Source organism: Leptopilina boulardi, unplaced genomic scaffold (assembly GCF_019393585.1).
Source record: "Leptopilina boulardi isolate dan_hultmark-lab unplaced genomic scaffold, ZJU_Lbou_2.1 LbouV2_310, whole genome shotgun sequence".
Classification (NCBI taxonomy): Eukaryota; Metazoa; Arthropoda; class Insecta; order Hymenoptera; family Figitidae; genus Leptopilina; species Leptopilina boulardi.
In genome coordinates, this window is record NW_026137875.1 from 450,669 (window position 1) to 468,794 (window position 18,126).

General features: G+C 28.2%; 1 protein-coding gene across 2 annotated transcripts in view; it reads left to right on the top strand.

Moving 5' to 3' along the window:
- Positions 1 to 17,101, top strand: part of LOC127283725 (sphingomyelin phosphodiesterase) — a 55,895-nt gene extending 38,794 nt beyond the window's left edge. Inside the window, exons 6-11 of one of the 2 annotated variants that reach the window (XM_051308778.1) lie at positions 5,840 to 6,012; positions 6,756 to 7,118; positions 7,528 to 7,720; positions 8,366 to 8,550; positions 9,375 to 9,560; positions 16,462 to 17,101. In XM_051308778.1, the coding sequence (XP_051164735.1) occupies positions 5,840 to 6,012; positions 6,756 to 7,118; positions 7,528 to 7,720; positions 8,366 to 8,550; positions 9,375 to 9,560; positions 16,462 to 16,531 (1,170 nt within the window). In that variant the 3' untranslated portion in view covers positions 16,532 to 17,101. Of the gene's footprint in view, positions 1 to 5,839; positions 6,013 to 6,755; positions 7,119 to 7,527; positions 7,721 to 8,365; positions 8,551 to 9,374; positions 9,561 to 11,798; positions 11,950 to 16,461 lie in introns of those variants that run through there. The other variant, XM_051308779.1, reaches the window with a different exon arrangement.
- Positions 17,102 to 18,126: the final 1,025 nt, after the last annotated feature.

Genomic DNA, 18,126 nt, shown 5'->3' on the forward strand with positions numbered 1-18,126 from the left:
ATTCTAGAAATAGGGGTGCCAATTTTATAGGTACGGCCCTGACAATTAAATTCAAGTTAACACAACTTGACTTTTCACAAAAATAAATTGTCGCAAAAATTAACCTGTCGCAAAAATTAAATTTAATAAAATTTATAATTTTTGGGGCCCGCTAACTATTAGTTACGGCACTGGTCACTCGTAAAAATTTACTTTTATAACCGGGTCGTCATTAAGAGAATTTTTCCCATTAAAAATTCTCACGTAAAATGTCAATTAATTTTTGATAGGGCCCGTCGGTCCGTTGACACGGCCCTGGTAAACAAAAAGAAAATTCAACAATTACTTGACTTGTCGTTAAGGAAATTTTACCCACTAAAATTTCCAATTATAATTAAAGAAATTTTTTTTAAGATGACCGTCGCGATAATAATACGGTCCTGGATTAATTTTTGTTTATTTAACAATTCTCTTTTTTAAAAGTCACACTAATCGACACTCAAATTTATTCCACACGTTTCATTTAAAATTTTCAATTTCTCCACTCATTGAAAATTTTACAAGTCGCAAGATTCCCTACTGCGCAAGTCACAAGTGTTTGAAATTTCTATCTTCTTCCAAGTCGAGAAGCATGGCTCAAATTCAAACACCGAGATATCACGTAATACGCATGCGCGACGAATCACATGGTATGGTATAATTAATACGCCGGCCACGTGGGAAGCAATTATTATTAATAAATAATTTTTTCAAAATTTAATCACGCACAAAAATCCAGAAAAATTCACTGATTCCGAGAAAAATCGATTCGTCAAAATCGGTCGAGAAATGTCTCTGAAATTAATTCTTGAAAATTTCTACACGTGACTATGGCGGACGCTACGCATATTAAATTTACCTGGGAACACTCGCGAAATTGTCTCACTTTATTCGCCCGAACACAACTCCTCAACCATGTCGCGAATTATAAATTTCAGGACAGGAACAATAAAAATTCATTACATGAAAAATTACAATCAGCAACAAAATATTTTCTGTCGAAAATATCAGGTCGAGAAAGTCACAAAAATCAAGTCACAAAAATTTATCGTGTCTCAAAGTTTCTCAACGAGGCCCCACGTTGGGCGCCAATTTTTATAACGAAATTATTTAATTAATTAATGTTATTAATTAATAACCCCTCTTAATTGTTACAAAAGAAAACCCAACGTGATTATTGTTAGACGCCAGCCAATTTTTAGATGGAATTGGCAAACCAGAGAAAACACCAAAATAACCCCAAAACTCAAATCAGTCAAATTGAAATCTCAGAGGAGATTCTGTTGAAAACGAAAGTCGCAAAAAGGGACACGACCCTTGAGACACGACACAACCAAAATTGGACTTACCCACGACGATCAAATATCAGCACCAGCTTCCTCTCGGCAGGTCCTCGTGTCGATGAAACTCGCCGGTGTCGAGAAAAAGGGGCTGATAAATAAAACACTACTTTTCTATTCTTTATTTATTAGTGAGTCGAGCTCGATCTCGACTCTCTCTCTACACACTACAATTTTCCTCTGAAAACACACAATATAACACTCAAAAACTCTAACGTGGACACACTACAGTACCCCTGTACTCGCTATCTCGCGTCCATTGACAAAATCTATTGAATCTGCTCTCTCGATCCCTTCGTCTACGTCTCGTTCCATGAGTGGCCGCCGCGATGGCGCCACCTCCTGGACTCCTGCTTTGTCTCTGCTTGTCCATCAAACCCCATTACGCGCGAAACTCATCCCCAGTCAAATTCACCTTGTGATGAATTTACTTCGTCACAAAGCTTAAAGTGTGCACTTTAAGACCCTTATGCGCAAGTCAAAAAAAACTTAAGGGATTTTAAGAAAAGTGGGGGTAAAGGGCACAAAAAAAATGCGTTTTTTTATTTTTTTACCCCCACTTTTCTCAAAATCCTGTCGTTTTAGGCCATTTTGGAACCCGGGATCGTGTTCAGCGCACAAAAATACATAAAAAACCACTCCGATATAAAGTATGTAAAAAAATTTTTTTGGGGCTCTTTCCCCCCACTTTTCTCAAAATCCCTTAAGTTTTTTTTTACTTGCGCATATGGGTCTTAAAGTGCACACTTTAAGCTTTAATTTAAGACCTAGTAGAAGTTTCTAGCACGTCAGGTTAAGGAGAGAAAAAATTCTCGAAAACACTCAAAAACACGTTGTTTAGGCTCTTTACCCCCACTTTTCTCAAAATCCTGACGTGCTGGGCCATTTTGGGACACGGGATCGTGTTCAGCGGACAAAATTACATAGGAAACGACTTCAATATCAAAAATAAAAAAAAAAGTCGAATTTTGCAGGCCTGTGTTATCTTTCACGGGATCAAAAATATCAAATCATTTTTAAAAAAGGTTTTAGGTCCGCACATAAGGGGCGCATGATTCTTTGGCATTTAATTATCGCCTTATAAAAACGGCACTGAACGTCAAAATGATTATTACATTGATTTTAAAATACTTTTTTCTCGAAACGCGGACATTTTTTTCAAAATCGGACAAAAAGCGAAGGATTCTTATCTTATAAATTTTTTTAAATCCGAAATATTGTGCAAATCTATATACAAAAATGCGATTGTAAAATGAAAAGTAGGAAAGTAATATAATCCCTACTAGAAAAAATCGATTGAAAACGATTGAAAACAATAGGAAAGAAATTTTTATTATCCCCAATCGTGTTTCTTAAGGTATTAGTCGCGTAAAATCATTTTCGTCAGATATTTTTTAAATTTTGCATGAGTGTTTCTGACATAATTATCTACAAAATAAGACCAATCCCATCGATTTTGACCGTTCCTAAGCTTTAAAATATCATTTCAAAGTTGATACTTTTTACATGGACGGAGCACCTAATGCATGTAAGGAATTTGCTTTATAATTATTTAAATGAAAACCAGTCGTCAGATTTTAAAATAAAACTACCACATAATACATTCTCATGAAACGAATGCATACAAAAAAACTGAAATTTTTTGACCGTACCAAACTATAAATATATTAGGAGAAAGTTAACAAAATTTTAAATTATATGAAGTTCCACTGCTGGAAAGCAGTAAACTTGGCAACGCTGTAGCGCGCGAATGCATACAAAATTCAAAATCATGCAAAGTACACAGTTAGAAAGTAGGAATATCTCATAGAGTAGAATAAAAAAATAATATATTTAAAATTTCACAACATAGATTAGTATTAAATAATTCTTAATTTTTTAAATTAAATCATATATTTTAAGAAAAATAAGAATGAGAAACGTTAAATTGGTTGGTTATATTTCAACAGTTAAGAAATAAAAACATTTTTTGATGAAATATTTATTTTTTACTTTATAAACCAATTTATAATACATTATTGATGTAAATATTAATTATAAATAACTAAAAATTAGTTTTCAAAGAAGCATACTTGAATTTTTTTTAATAATATTCACATCTTTAATTATTAATTATTCTTAGTAAGTCTCATACTTTTAAAAAGTTTAAGCATTTATATACATAATTATTAATCATAAATAATTCAAAAATAGCTTTTAAAGAAGCATATTTGAATTTTTTTTAATAATATTCAGATTGCGACGTTGCCGCGATCAAAACTTTAGTTCTACACGTGCGATAACGCGGCGCTCTGAGTGGAAATTAAGGCCTAAGCAGAATAGATTCTTGAACGGGAACGCAATCGTAAACGGAAACGTAAGAATGTGTAAGACAAGGATAGCAAATATCTTTATTCTTCTCTCACCAATTCTTACGTTTCCGTTCACGATTGCGTTCCCGTTCAAGAATCTATTCTGCTTAGGCCTTTACCTGTACCCTTCAAAAAGTTTGACTCAGAACTATACCTCTTGCTAAGCACAGACTGAGTCAGACTCAAGACAAACTTTTGGTTAGAGCCGGCGCGCGACTAATACCTTAATCGTGTTCTCACAACTGACTTTCTTATTATATTCAATCGTTTTCAATCATGTTCTATATAGATTGTATTGCATGGACTATTGTTTGGCGGGAGTTTTTGAAAATTTTTAAAAGTGCAACTAATTAAACAGTCGAGAAAAATATCATTGTTTCAAAGATTATTTTCCGAACTAAAAAATTAAAATATTTATCAATGTATATTTGTCACCAAAGAAGAAAATCAAATATTTGAGCAAAAATTAATTAAAAGTTATTTTTTTTATTTATCTTTGAATAAAGCTGCACAAAACGAAATGTTTATAATTTATCCAAAAAATGTTTAAAAAATAATTTTTAACCAATACATCAAGTATTGTTTTAAATTGAAATATTTATTAATTGATGAATTTTTTTTTAAATTTCAGTAAATATTGATTTTTTTTAAATAATTCAATATTGGAATATCTACAATAATTTTAAGATTCTTTTTAAGAATTTTTAAAGAATTTGATTACATTTTTTGAAAATATTTAATTAAAAAATTATGGTTATTTGTTTTTGCAGAGGTTCAGGTGAACTTCGAACAAAATTTATATTGAAAAATTTTTTCTTAAATTTCTTTGAAAAGTTGCTGGATACCTACAATTTAGAAAAACTAAAAATTTTTGTTCTAAAAAAATGAAAAATTGAAATTATTTTAAAATGTAAGAGATATAATTTTTTCTTATATTTATTTTTATATGTTCCTAATTATTTATTTAATTTCCGGTTATATGTATTTTTTACGTACCTATTTATTTATTTATTTCTATATTTTTGAGGTTATGTATTATCAACACAAAGGTTGTCATACTTGATTTGTTCATATATAGGATAAGTAAACATATTGACATTATCCATATCACTAAAAATTTTACTTTATATTTTATATATTTGCAACATACGCACTAACAGAACAAACTATATATTACAAAAACACTTAGAAAAAATAAAATCTTTCCTGTTTGATTCAACACTATTCTTATTCTTATTATTAACATTTGCGCATGTGCGTATATTATCATTCTCCCGATAGCACCCGATTAAAAACAATTGAAAAAGTCTAACTTATTTTACACGATTGAAAACAATTCGAATCAATGGAAAAAATATATTCTCCAATTGGAAACAATTCAAAACAATTAAGAAATTTTTATACTCAATCGTTCTGAATTGTGTTCAATTGATTTTTTCTAGAAGGGATGACAGCTGCGACTTTGTACTCCCTGCTTGCATCTGCCACCTAACGGCGGCGGGACGTAATGAACGTGTCATTATATTACTTTCCTACTTTTCATTTTACAATCGCGTTTTTGTATAGATTTGTACAATATTTCGGATTTAAAAAAAATTTATAAGATATATAAGAATCCTTGGTATTTCGTCCGATTTTGAAAAAAATGTCCGCGTTTCGAGAAAAAAGTATTTTAAAATCAATGTTTATCATTTTGACGTTCCTGTTGAAAATTCCGACCTCGTTTACGACGTCGTATTCTAAGTAGTTTACGACGTAGTAAACGACGTAGAAAACGACATAGTAAACGACGTTGTAAATGAAAGCGGAATTTGGGATAGCAAATGACATCGTTTACTACGTCGTTTACTACGTCGCAAACTACTTAGAATACGACGTCGTAAACGAGGTCGGAATTTTCAACAGGGTGCCGTTTTTATAGGGCGATAATTAAATGCCTAAGAATTTCAGAGACCGTTCGACACTCTTGAAAAGATATTCTGCCAAATGGTAATTCGAAAAATGAAATTTCATTAAAAATATAATTATATTTCACAAAAATTATTTAAAATGAAAATTCTTACCATTATTGATTATACAAAATATAATCTGTGTGTAAAAAAAGAGAATTAATCATTTGAATTAAATTAGGATATAGATTATATTTTATGGACTGGAGACTTACCACCTCATGATGTTTGGAATCAAACAAGGGAAGAAAATATCAATATTTTAAGAGAAACCGTTCAACAAATGATTGAACATTTTCCAAAAATACCAATTTTTCCATCTCTAGGAAATCACGAGAGTGCTCCAGTTAACAGGTAATTCTATTAATTATAATTATGACTCACGGATAAAGCATAACAAATTATCAGTTATTTTATATATTTTTAAATTAAAAAAAAAAAAAACAAATAATTCAACAATAAGGAATAAAATAACTGAAAATAATTTACGTAAATAGTTTTTGGGATCTACTTCAAAGATATAAACAAATATAAATAAATAGTAGGGGGCATGACAAATTATTTAAGGATTTTTGAGTTTAAAAATATTAATTTTGAAAAAATCTTTAATATGGATTTACGAAACTCTTTTTTGGGATGTTTTAGAAAAAAACCGCGGGACGTGACAACAAATAAAAACTTATTAAGCTCTGGGACAAATATAATATTTTTATTTGATTCAAATAAATTTTATTTATCTCAAATAAAATCCAATAAAATATTTATTTTGCTATTGTTTTAAATTAAATGAAATATTTTTATTTTCAAATGAAAAGTTGAGATGTACCTGAAGTTTTGAATGTTAAAATGAAGGAAATAATTTTTTTTGTGTATAATTTTTTTTTTAAATTAATACAGCGTTTTGTCTTTAGGATTAATAAATATGGTCATGCCTCTTAATTATATAGTCACTATTTCTCTATTATATTTAATTATTCATTTTTATTAATATTTAAGTATATATTTTTCTCAGCGTAATGTTTGTATTAAGATATTATAATAATGTTAAAGCATAAACTATATAATACCAATAAATTAACTTGAAATAATGTTTTTAGTTTTCCACCAGAATTTATAACCGATAACGACAGTATATCTTGGCTTTATGATGAACTCGATATACAATGGAAAAAATGGTTGCCATCAGCAGTTTCTCATACGGTTAGAAGAGGAGCTTATTATTCAGTTTTAGTTCGACCTGGTTTTAGAATTTTATCTGTAAATACTAATTACTGTAATAACAAAAATTGGTGGCTACTTATAAACAGTACAGATCCAACCAATGAATTACAATGGTTAATTTATGAACTTCAAACGGCTGAAATGAATGGTGAAAAAGTTCATATAATCGGACATATTCCACCTGGACATTCGGATTGTTTGAAAATATGGTCGAGAAATTATTATCATATAATAAATCGGTGAGATATGGGGAGAAAAATTCATTTTTTTCAAAAATTTTCAATAAATAAATATTTTCTATTTATTGCATGTAAAATTTAAGAAAATCAATTTTTAATGCTTTTAATATTTAAAACCATAAAAATTGAAAAAAATAATTTTTGACAATTTTTTTTAAAATTTTTAAAAAATTTATTTTTAGAAGAAATTGAAATTTAAAATCCATACAATTGATTGTTCAGAATAATGAAGAATAAAAAAAAAAATTGGTAGTGAAAAATAATTAAAATTGTAAAAGAAGTTCAAATTTTTAATTTTTAAGAATTTTGAGTTATTTACTTCTGTGGCGAATAAATTTTTAAAAATTAATTTAATATTTGTGAGATGTATTTTAAAATAGAATTTCTTTTTTTCTTGTAATTTAAATAGGTATGAATCGACAATAACAGCGCAATTTTTTGGTCATACACATTTTGATGAGTTTGAAGTATTTTATGATACCACGGATCTTGGAAGAGCATTAAGTATAGCTTATGTGGGACCCTCTGTTTCGCCTTATTACGATCTTAATCCTGGATATCGAATATATTACGTTGACGGCGATCATCCACAGACGACGAGGGTGAGACAAAAATTATTATTTTTCTCATTTCTTAAGGCTTATTTGTCATACTGAAAAAAAACTTATTTGATTCAAATAATCGGTTACTCGACAATTTATTTGTATTAAATAATTATTATTTGAGTCAATTAAATGGTATTTATTTTAAAATACAAAAATTATTAGTTCAAATACAATTTATTTAATTCATATAAAAATTATTTGGTTCAAGTAAATATTCATTTAATATGTAAATGATTATTTGAAAGAAATAAATTTTTCTTTTCAGTGCAATATTTCAATTTTTCTATATGGGGCGTTCAATGCCAAACCAACATATCGTCAACTTTAACCACTTTGATCTGGCTCAATTTTTTTTACCGTTTTCTACCCTCTAAAAAAGAAATCATGATTTTTTTCAAATTTTTTCATCAAGCCATTTACGAGATATGAATTTTTCAAAATTGGAGAATTTTAATGATTTTTTATTTTTTATTTAATCATGAAGGCACTTTTTTGGAGGGTAAAAAACGGTAAAAAAAAAATTGAGTCAAATCGAAGAGGTCAAAGTCGACGATATGTTAGTTATTGGCATGTAACGCCCCTAATACTGTAAAGTAAATAATTTTATCTGGAAAGTAATAAAAAAAAAAAATGTGATTGTAGATGGTCGTTGATCATGAAAGTTGGGTGATGAATTTGAAAGAGGCCAATTTATATGATTATCCATTCTGGTACAAATCGTACAGTGCAAGAAAGGCTTATCAAATGTCTTCTCTTTTGCCAAAGGATTGGGATTCTCTAATTGATAAAATGTCAAGTGAACCAATGACATTCGACCTTTACTACAAGTAATAATTATTTCTAGTTTTCATTATTTTTTTACTTCTTATAATGAGAGAAATTTTCACCGAATTTTTATTTAATTAAATTCTGATTTAATAGAATTTCGGGACGCATATGAATTAATTCTGAAAATGAATTGTTAGAATTTTATTTGTTCGAATTATTATTTTTGCAGAATTTTCATTAAACCAATTTTCATTTATTCGAATTATTATCTGATAGAATTTCCATATTTATCAATTTTTCATACCAATTTTTAATTGATAGAATTTTCATTTGTCCAAAATTGCAAATAGTCGAAAAAAAATCGAAAGAAAAATTTCGGCTCGATTTTTAAAATCAACCAATCAACAATTATATATGTATAAAAATGTGATTAGTTACTTTTATAAATCGCACCCTAGATCTTTCTGCAATTTCTGGCAAATGAAAATTCAAACAAATAAAAATTCTTTGAAGTAAATTTTCGGTTATATAAAAATTCTATAATACAGAAAATCGGTTTAATGAAAATTTTGCAAAATAATAATTCGAAGAAATATTTTGTTTTCAGCTAAAGAAAGTTATTCTAATTTTCAAATGCAAAAATTTCCATTTGTCAGAATTTTTAATTTACAAGAATATTGTTAAATAGAAATTCGGACAAATAAAGATTCGTTGACTGGAAATTTAAATTTTGAATATCTTAAAATTCTACATATTATTTTTTCATTCATTCTTAACAATGAATTTAATGAGATATATTCATGTTTATTTATTTATGTTTTGTATAAAAAAAATAAATTACTATTACTCAATAAAATGTTTAATGTAAAAAAATTTTTGACAGACATTATTACAAAGATTCGCCAGTGAGACCGGCATGTAATGACGAGTGTCGCAAAAGGCTACTTTGCGATTTAAGAAGTGGAAGAAGTCACGACAGAAAGGCTCTTTGTCAGAGTCTTGAGTCAAGAATTGATGGCGAAACAAAAGTTGGCTGGCGAGCGTGGATCTATAATGGCCTTGCTCTTTCGTATGTAAAAGATTGGTGGCATGATACATACTCATCAAAATCATAAAACAATAATTATTTGTGTGTTTTACAAAATCAGACATTCAAAATATACATAAATTCTCATTTCTCACATTAATCATACAAATTAATACTCTTGGTGATTGTATTAATCATTTATTTTTCTACTAACATTATATATATATATAAATATTTAAATATAACAAAAAATGTAAATATATTACTAGAAACATAATGAGTTTTGGTTAACTAAAAAGAAAAATTTGGTTCTTTATTTCAATATTGGTTAAAATAAAGTTTATTTGATGCAAATAAATATATAATATTTATATTTGCTAAATAATGATTACTTGAATAAAATAAATTATTTTCGTTGTATATTATGTTATCAATGAATATTTCTTTTTTTAATTAACAATCTAAGTGAAATAAAAAAACATTTTTTTATTTTACAAAATAATATTTTAAAAAAAGTATAGATACTGCAACAGTACAAGATGTTGCTATGTTCACAGTGATAATATATAAGTACACCTATATTTCGCGAATTGAATTTATTTTAACAATCATTTAAGAAATAAGAAAAAAATATCGCATAAAATGTAAAGAAAAATTCTTTTTAATAAAATTAAAAACATATTGATCTCAATAGAAAATTTAAATATATATATTTTTTTATAGTATTTAATTACAATGAAAATAAATTAAGAAATCAAAATAAAATATGGGCGATTCCACGTGAGATTTACGATATAACATTTTAAATTCGGTAAATATATATTTTTTTCGATCTTTATAGAAAAAAAAGGTTTACGTATTTTTTAATTTTTTTTATAAGTGCTTAAATTTTCGAGTTATGAATTTTTAAAAATCTGATTTTTTCGATGTTTTTTGAAATACATTTAATTTCAATGACATATGTAATTCTAAAAGTATTAAATTTAGGAATTATGACCAAGATACAAAAAAGTTTCAGTTTTTCATGTTTATAAAAAACAGCGATTTTTTATAAACAAATTAAATTTTTTTAAATTTAAGCGCGATTTTTTATTTATTTTTTTTATTCTTTTATACACATGAAAATAAGAGGAAAATTTTGTAATAAGTTTTAGAGTGGGCCTGATGATCCTTTTGTTTATATAATTTGTTAAAAAAAATTTTTTTACTTTTTTTTTATTTTTTGAAATGAAAAGAGTTAGATGTCATTGAAATTAGGTGTATTTTAAAAAAAACTCGAAAAAATCAGATTTTTAAAAATTCATAACTCGAAAATTTGAGCACTTATAAAAAAATAAAAAAATACGTAAACCTTTTTTTTCTATAAAGATCGAAAAAAAATATATTTACCGAATTTAAAAAGTCATATGTAAATCTCACGTGGAATCGACCATATGTAAATAAAGAAGGAGGGCCTATAAAACCTGCTTTCGGTCCCCTTGAAATTTTCATTCAAGTAATTGAAACTAATTTTCGGCAAAAGAAAAATTATATTTTTGATGATCAAAGGTTGAATAGGGTTTTTTTGGGCATATTAATCCCTAAATAATTAGGATTTTTTTTTAATATAAAAAATTGCTCAAAAACAAATAACAAAAATATTTTTAATTGTGAAGCAATTGGCTTGAAAATCATTACTCGGGGGTTTTCGAGGTCGCTGATTACGAATCTGATGATAGTTTTCAAAAATTCAAAATGGCAGAAGACTTTTATAAAAAATTATTTAATTGCCTTGATAATCGTCCGCTTTTTGAATTTTTGAAAAACTAACATTAGATTCGTAATCAACGACCCCGAAAACCCCTGAGTAACGATTTTCAAGACATTTAAATAATTTTTTATAAAAGTCGTCCGCCATTTTGGATCCGCCATTTTGAATTTTGGAAAACTAACATCAGATTCGTAATCAACGACCCCGAGAATACCCAAGTAATGATTTTTAAGCCAATTGCTTCACAATTAAAAATATTTTTGTTATTTATTTTTGAGCGATTTTTTATAAAAAAAGAAAACTCTTATTATTTACGGGTTAATATACCCAAAACAACTCCATTCAATCTTTGATCATCAAAAATATAATTTCTCTTTTGCCGAAAATTAGTTTCAATTACTTGAATGAAAATTCCAAGGGGTCCGAAAACAGGCCTTATAGGCCCTCCTCCTTTCAAAAATTTAAAACGTTAAATTTATTTTGAGTGATTTCATAATCGATTATCGTATATAAGTACATATATTTTTCAGGGGTTTCTTTGCGAAACAAGTTGCAACTTGATTGTGCAAAAATACTGCTAAATGAAATTACGTATATTACTAGAGCGTTAAGGAAATTTTTTTCTATTATTACTTGTAAAATTTGTTTATTATTATATTAAAAATACATACCCAGTCAACCGGGGCTATTCTTGTACAATCGATAATACATTCAAAATAATTAATATACGAAAATTCTTTTCCTAGTAAGTAAAAAAATTTCCTGTGCTTTGATTTTATACATAATTGACATATTTTTGTGTCAGAAAATTGAAAATAAGTCAATTATAATTTTACATACTTATCCTCAAAAAATAAGATTATTTATTTTACATGGCTCACAAGTTGAATTAAAAACTAGATTTAAAATTTATTTAAAAAAACAATTATGAGCCTTATTAACTTATTTAAAGCCTAAAATGTGACAATTAAAAATTTAATTTTAGAAAACAATTATTCCTCTAAAAAAATTCAGTAATTGTAATGAAATTCCTATGATAATAATAATAATAATAATAATAATAGTAATAATAATTTTTTAGCAACTTTTTAAAATTTATTTACAGAATGTGTAGTTTAAAGTTACATAGTCTAATTTGAATAAAAAAATTTTTTATTTTATTTTATGAACAAAAAACAAATGTTTGAGTTTATAAATAAATTTTTTTTCTAATAAAACATGGAAACACCCTGTTGAAAATTCCTATGTGAGAACACATATGGGATCACATCCAGGATCTCTTGTGAGTTCTTATGTGGGTTCCCATACAGGTTCACACATAAGATCCTGTATGAAAAGGTTCCTGGGATGAACTTGCGTGAGATCAAGCGCACGATCTTATGTCTCTGTAAAAGCAATAACACAGGATCCCATGAGGTTTCATGTGTAGGTTCCTATATGAACAACACGATAAATACACTGTTAAAAATGTTTGTAGTTTTAATATACATAAAGTACTTAAATTTAAGAAACTGGTATATTAGAGTGTAATTCATATACAAAGTATATTAAATTTTGTCATTGAAAAAAATTCAAATAAAAAAATTGCATTTTACTCAATTTATACATGTTCTTGTGTACAAAATAAGGTTTTTATTAATAAAGCAAAGTAATTTCTTTCATGTAAATACAAGTTTAAATCAATTTACATTGTAAAAATGTATATAATTTGACATTTATAGTACTTAACCTAAATGTCACATATAAGTATTAAAATTCTTGTATTTAGAATGTTTTTTTTGAAAAATTTTCCCCTTATAAAACATTATTTGGACATAAACAACACAATAGTTAAAGAATTACGCACTGTTGTTTCAATTTCAAATAAATTTTCAATATCAAGGAAATAATGACCGTTTGGTGAAATAGGCATCTACAGCCGCCATGTTGTCACTTTAAATTTAATATACATGTATCTTAGATTTCAATAACTGTAGTGCATATTCGCTTCATACGCATGTATATTAAATCTAATACAGATTTTTCTAACAGTGTAGGAACACACATGGGATCTTATCCGAGATCCCATGTGTGTTCCTATTTATCGTGTTGTTCATATAGGAACCTACACAGGAAACCTCATGGGATCCTGTGTTATTGCTTTTACAGAGACATAAGATCGTGCGCTTGATCTCACGCAAGTTCATCCCAGGAACCTTTTCATACAGGATCTTATGTGTGAACCTGTATGGGAACCCACATAAGAACTCACAAGAGATCCTGGATGTGATCCCATATGTGTTCTCACATAGGAATTTTCAACAGGGCAATCTTTAGAAGAATGTCTACAACACGAATAAATAGTTTAAAATATTTTTCTATAAATATTAGAATTTTGGTTAATAGAACAAAAAAATTGCGATTTTTGTACAATAATAATATAGCCCCGGTTGAAGGTGACAAGTTATTTAATTTCTCATTTCTGTGACATTGAAAAAGAAATTTTATTCAAAACATTTATTTCTAACAAATAAAGAAACCTAGTTTATGGTGGTGATGAAATTATGGTGACGGAATATATATGGTGATTGGATTCTCTTTAATTGACTGTGAGTAAAATAAAGAAATTAATTTCAATTCATTTTGCATGACATAAATTAATATATTTAAGAAGAAATGATGTGTCTGAAGTTCTGATTTATGTATTATACGTAGAAAACCTCCAGAAAAGCACTTTTACCCATCTCAGTCTGGCCACGAGTGTAGTTGGTTTGGTTTCCATTGTCCCCAATCGCCATTTGTCATAATTCTCGTCAACTACCGCACCCTTCTCTAGTGAAATTTTAGTAACTTTATAGTAACTTTTAATTTTAACAATATACATAATCACTAAAGTTTCACTAGAGCAGGGTGCGGTAGTTAACGAGAATTATAACATATGGCGAGTGAGAACTTTGGCGAGTGCGGACAATGGAAACCAATCAGTTTACCATGTAAATTATATCAAAATCTTGAATTTTTAAGGAGCGGGAGGTTTCATACTGTATAATATACGTATTTTATATAATGCATAATTATTGCATTAGGCTGCAGTCCCATGACAGCGTTTTGCGTTGTGTTTTGTCACTAGACCCTGAGTGTAAACATAGAAAACATATATCTGCATCTCTTATACACTCATGGTCTAGTGACAAAACGCAACGTAAAACGCTGGCCATGGGACTGCAGACTTATACGTAAACAATTAAAAGTTACGCGTAACTTTCACTTTAGGCTGGTTCCAGAATGGGGCTAAACGCGACGCAGCCCCATTTGCTTAGGCTGGTTCCACAATGGGCTTGACGCAAGGTAAACGCAGCGTTGACGCGACGCATCCCCATTTGATTGGCATTGGGATGCGTCGCGTCAACACTGAGTTTACCTTGCGTCGAGCCCATTGGGCCCTTTCCAGAATGGAGCTAAACGCAACGCATCCCCATTTGCTTAGCATTGAGATGCGTCGCGTCTGCGTTGCGTTTAGCTCCATTCTGGAGAGGGCCTTGTGGAACCAACCTTAGCATTGTGATGCGTTGCGTTTGGCTCCATTCTGGAACCAGCCTTAAGGTGCTTCTACAACAACTTGTAATCTGTATTTGCTTTGTATGTGAGTTGCTTGTATGCGTGCGCAACAAATTTTTAGTTTTCAAAAATTAAATTAATTAATTAATTTCTAATTAATTCAATGTTAATTAATCAATAATATACATGACATTGATTAATTTTTAATTCACATGTATAGAGCAAATCGAAAACAAGTATAATATACAGATTGCAAGTTGTTGTAGAAGCACCTTTATAATATGGAAACACATCCCTGTTTACAACTTTTGATTTTCATTACCTTGTGTAAAATTGGTTGGTTTTCATTGTCTCTACTCGCCATTTATCATAAACCACATAGCACGGCTTCTTGCTGTGAGGTTACTGTAAAGGTACTTTTATACCTCTAGTATTTTGGTCAAGCAATCGGATGGATTGAATTTTCACGGAGAATCACTAAATTTGATTGGCTCTAAAAAAGTTCAATTTTCACGGTGAAAATCTAATATTTGTCAGAGCCATTCAAATTCAGTGATACAACCGTGAAAATCCAATCCAGCCGATTGCTTGACCAAAATACTGGAGGTATAAAGTCGGTTCTCCAATGGGCACGTTTGTAAGCGAACGTGAACGTGTACGTGCTGACGTCACAATGTTGTGCAAGTGGGTAACGTCAGCACGGTACGTACACGTTCACGTACAAACGTGTCCATTGTAGAACCGACTTAAAAGCACTTTTAGGATATCTGTAGGGTTTGTAAGGTTACCGTGTCAGCCTACAGTAAAATTGAGGTTAACTTAAAACTTCCGTCTTACAGTAAGTTTACACAATAAAGCTAAGTTAAACTTACACAGTGAGGTCGAGGTAAGTTTACGTGGTAAGGTTGCTGTAAGCTTCTTTTAAGATTACTGTAAGGTTGATGTAAGGTTGCTGTAAGGTTACTGTAAATATAGAATGTTGTTAATAAATAAATTTTATTAATATTTATGCGCAGTAGTTTTCTATGGCACATACGGCTGCGCAGTAAATTTTATTTAACAAACCCTATTGGGGTTCATGAAGTACTTTACCAAATATATAATTTTTTATAAAAAAAATTTATAATATAATATATATTATAATGTAATTATTTTTAATATATTTTCATATTACTTTATGTTCACAGTAACCTTACGGGAAGCTTACAACAACCTTACCGTGTAAGCTTACCACAACCTTACCATGTAAACTTACCACGACCTTCCTGTGTAACCTTACCTTAGTTTTACTGTGTAAGCTTACTGTAAGGCGGAAGTTTTAAGATTACCTCAAGTTTACTGCAGGCTTTCACGGTGACCTTAGTAACCCTATACAGATATCCTTATAGTAACTTCACAGCAAGATGTTGTGCCATGTGGGAATTCTCGTAAACTACCGCACCCTGCTCTCGTAAAAATTTAGTAATTTTATAGTAACTTTTAATTTTAACAATAAACTCACTAAATTTTCATTAGAGCAGGTTGCGGTAGTTGACGAGAATTATGACTAATGACGAGTGGGGACTTTTAAAATTTTGTTCTGAAAAAGTTATAGTATATAATATAATGCAACGTTTGAAATAATTCAAAAAAAAATTAACAATAATTAATTTTCAGGATGTCTGTTGTGATGGCCATTCCAAAATTTGCCCTAAGTATACCACAATACGTCTACAGATTGGGCTGACATTCTTCTTCTATTTCTCTATATTATGAGAAAAAAAGTAACTGAAATTGTGATCTTTATAAGTGTAAATATTAATATAACAGAATTTTTGTGAGAATGTTACGCGATTGATACCGCAATTGTTAAATTAATTATATATTATTGTTCATAAAGAAGCAATAGACTTATGCGCGCAACTGACTGTTCTCATTATATATATATAATTTTTAATTTGCTCGTTACATCACAGGAGAATATTTTAAATTTCATTTTTTTAAACACATATATATGGGACAAAATTCCTGAAATTTCCGAGTCAAAATTTTAAAATTATAGAATTTAGAAAAAAAAATTTTCATTTTAAAATATTTGCTGATTAAAAGTTTGAACCTGATTTTCAAGAACAAGATTTACACCCAAAAAAATATTTCTTTGATTCAAAAAAATCAATTTTTTTGACAAATTTTTCTTTGATACAAAGAAAATTTATTTGTTTCAAACAAATTATCTTTGATTCAAAAAAATTATATTCGTTTCAAAGAAATTTTTTACTTTATTCAAATAAATGTTCCTTTGACCCTATATCAATGTTAGAATTTCTTTGATTTAATGCACAAATTTCTTTCATTCAAAAAAAATTTTCTTTGAAAGTAAGAAGCTTTTTTTGTTTAAAAGAAAATTTTATTTTGACTGAAAGAAAACAAGTCAAATAAATTGATTTCTTTAAATCAAAGAAATCTTTTCTCTTGGTTTATATTTTTATTTTTTTAAAAAACTTTTATTACCAGTGTAACATGCAAAAAGACCTTTATAAATATTGTTGTATCTTAACTTTTATACATTTTACTTAAAAATATCGTAAATTAAATAAAAAAATTTCTCAAAAAAGTCGAATTTTCAAAATTCTATAACTCAAAAAAATTTTTTATTAAATTCAATATTTGGTATTTAAACTGACACAAGACATAACAACATTTGGCAAAGTTTGAAGTAAAATTCGATATCTTTAATTCTTTGACTCGAACTTTTCAGAAGTTTTACCCTATATGTATATGTGTGTGATTATTGCATAAACTGTTATAAAAACAGTATTTATTGGAAAAATTATTTAAATACATACAGATAAATGGAAATTTGAGAGTTAAATTTCTCCAAAATAATTACACACATAATAATATTACAGTATTTCAACATTTTCAAGCAAAAAAAAAAAAAAGTATAATGTGATGATAAAATAATATTTATTTTTAAAATAACTAAATTATTCAAATTGATATTAAGTTTGTAAAAATTATAAAAAAACGTAATAATTGTTGATAAAATCATAAATTATTGATAGGAGTACTTTTATTTATAATAATTTTAAAAAAAATAGTTGAAATATTAATTTTATAAAATAGTTGTGATTATATTTTGGTAAATTGTGAATTTTTTCGAAACTTTGTTTAAAAAAAAAAATGTTATATACTCTGGAGAAGGCGATTTTAAAGCAGCCATAGAATGTACATATTTAGTAGTAGACGATTATTTATATTCACATAATTCATTGTGTTATAGATAATATTGTTATTATAAGTATTAAAAAAGTTTTGTATTAAATAATTCTGTCATTTTTA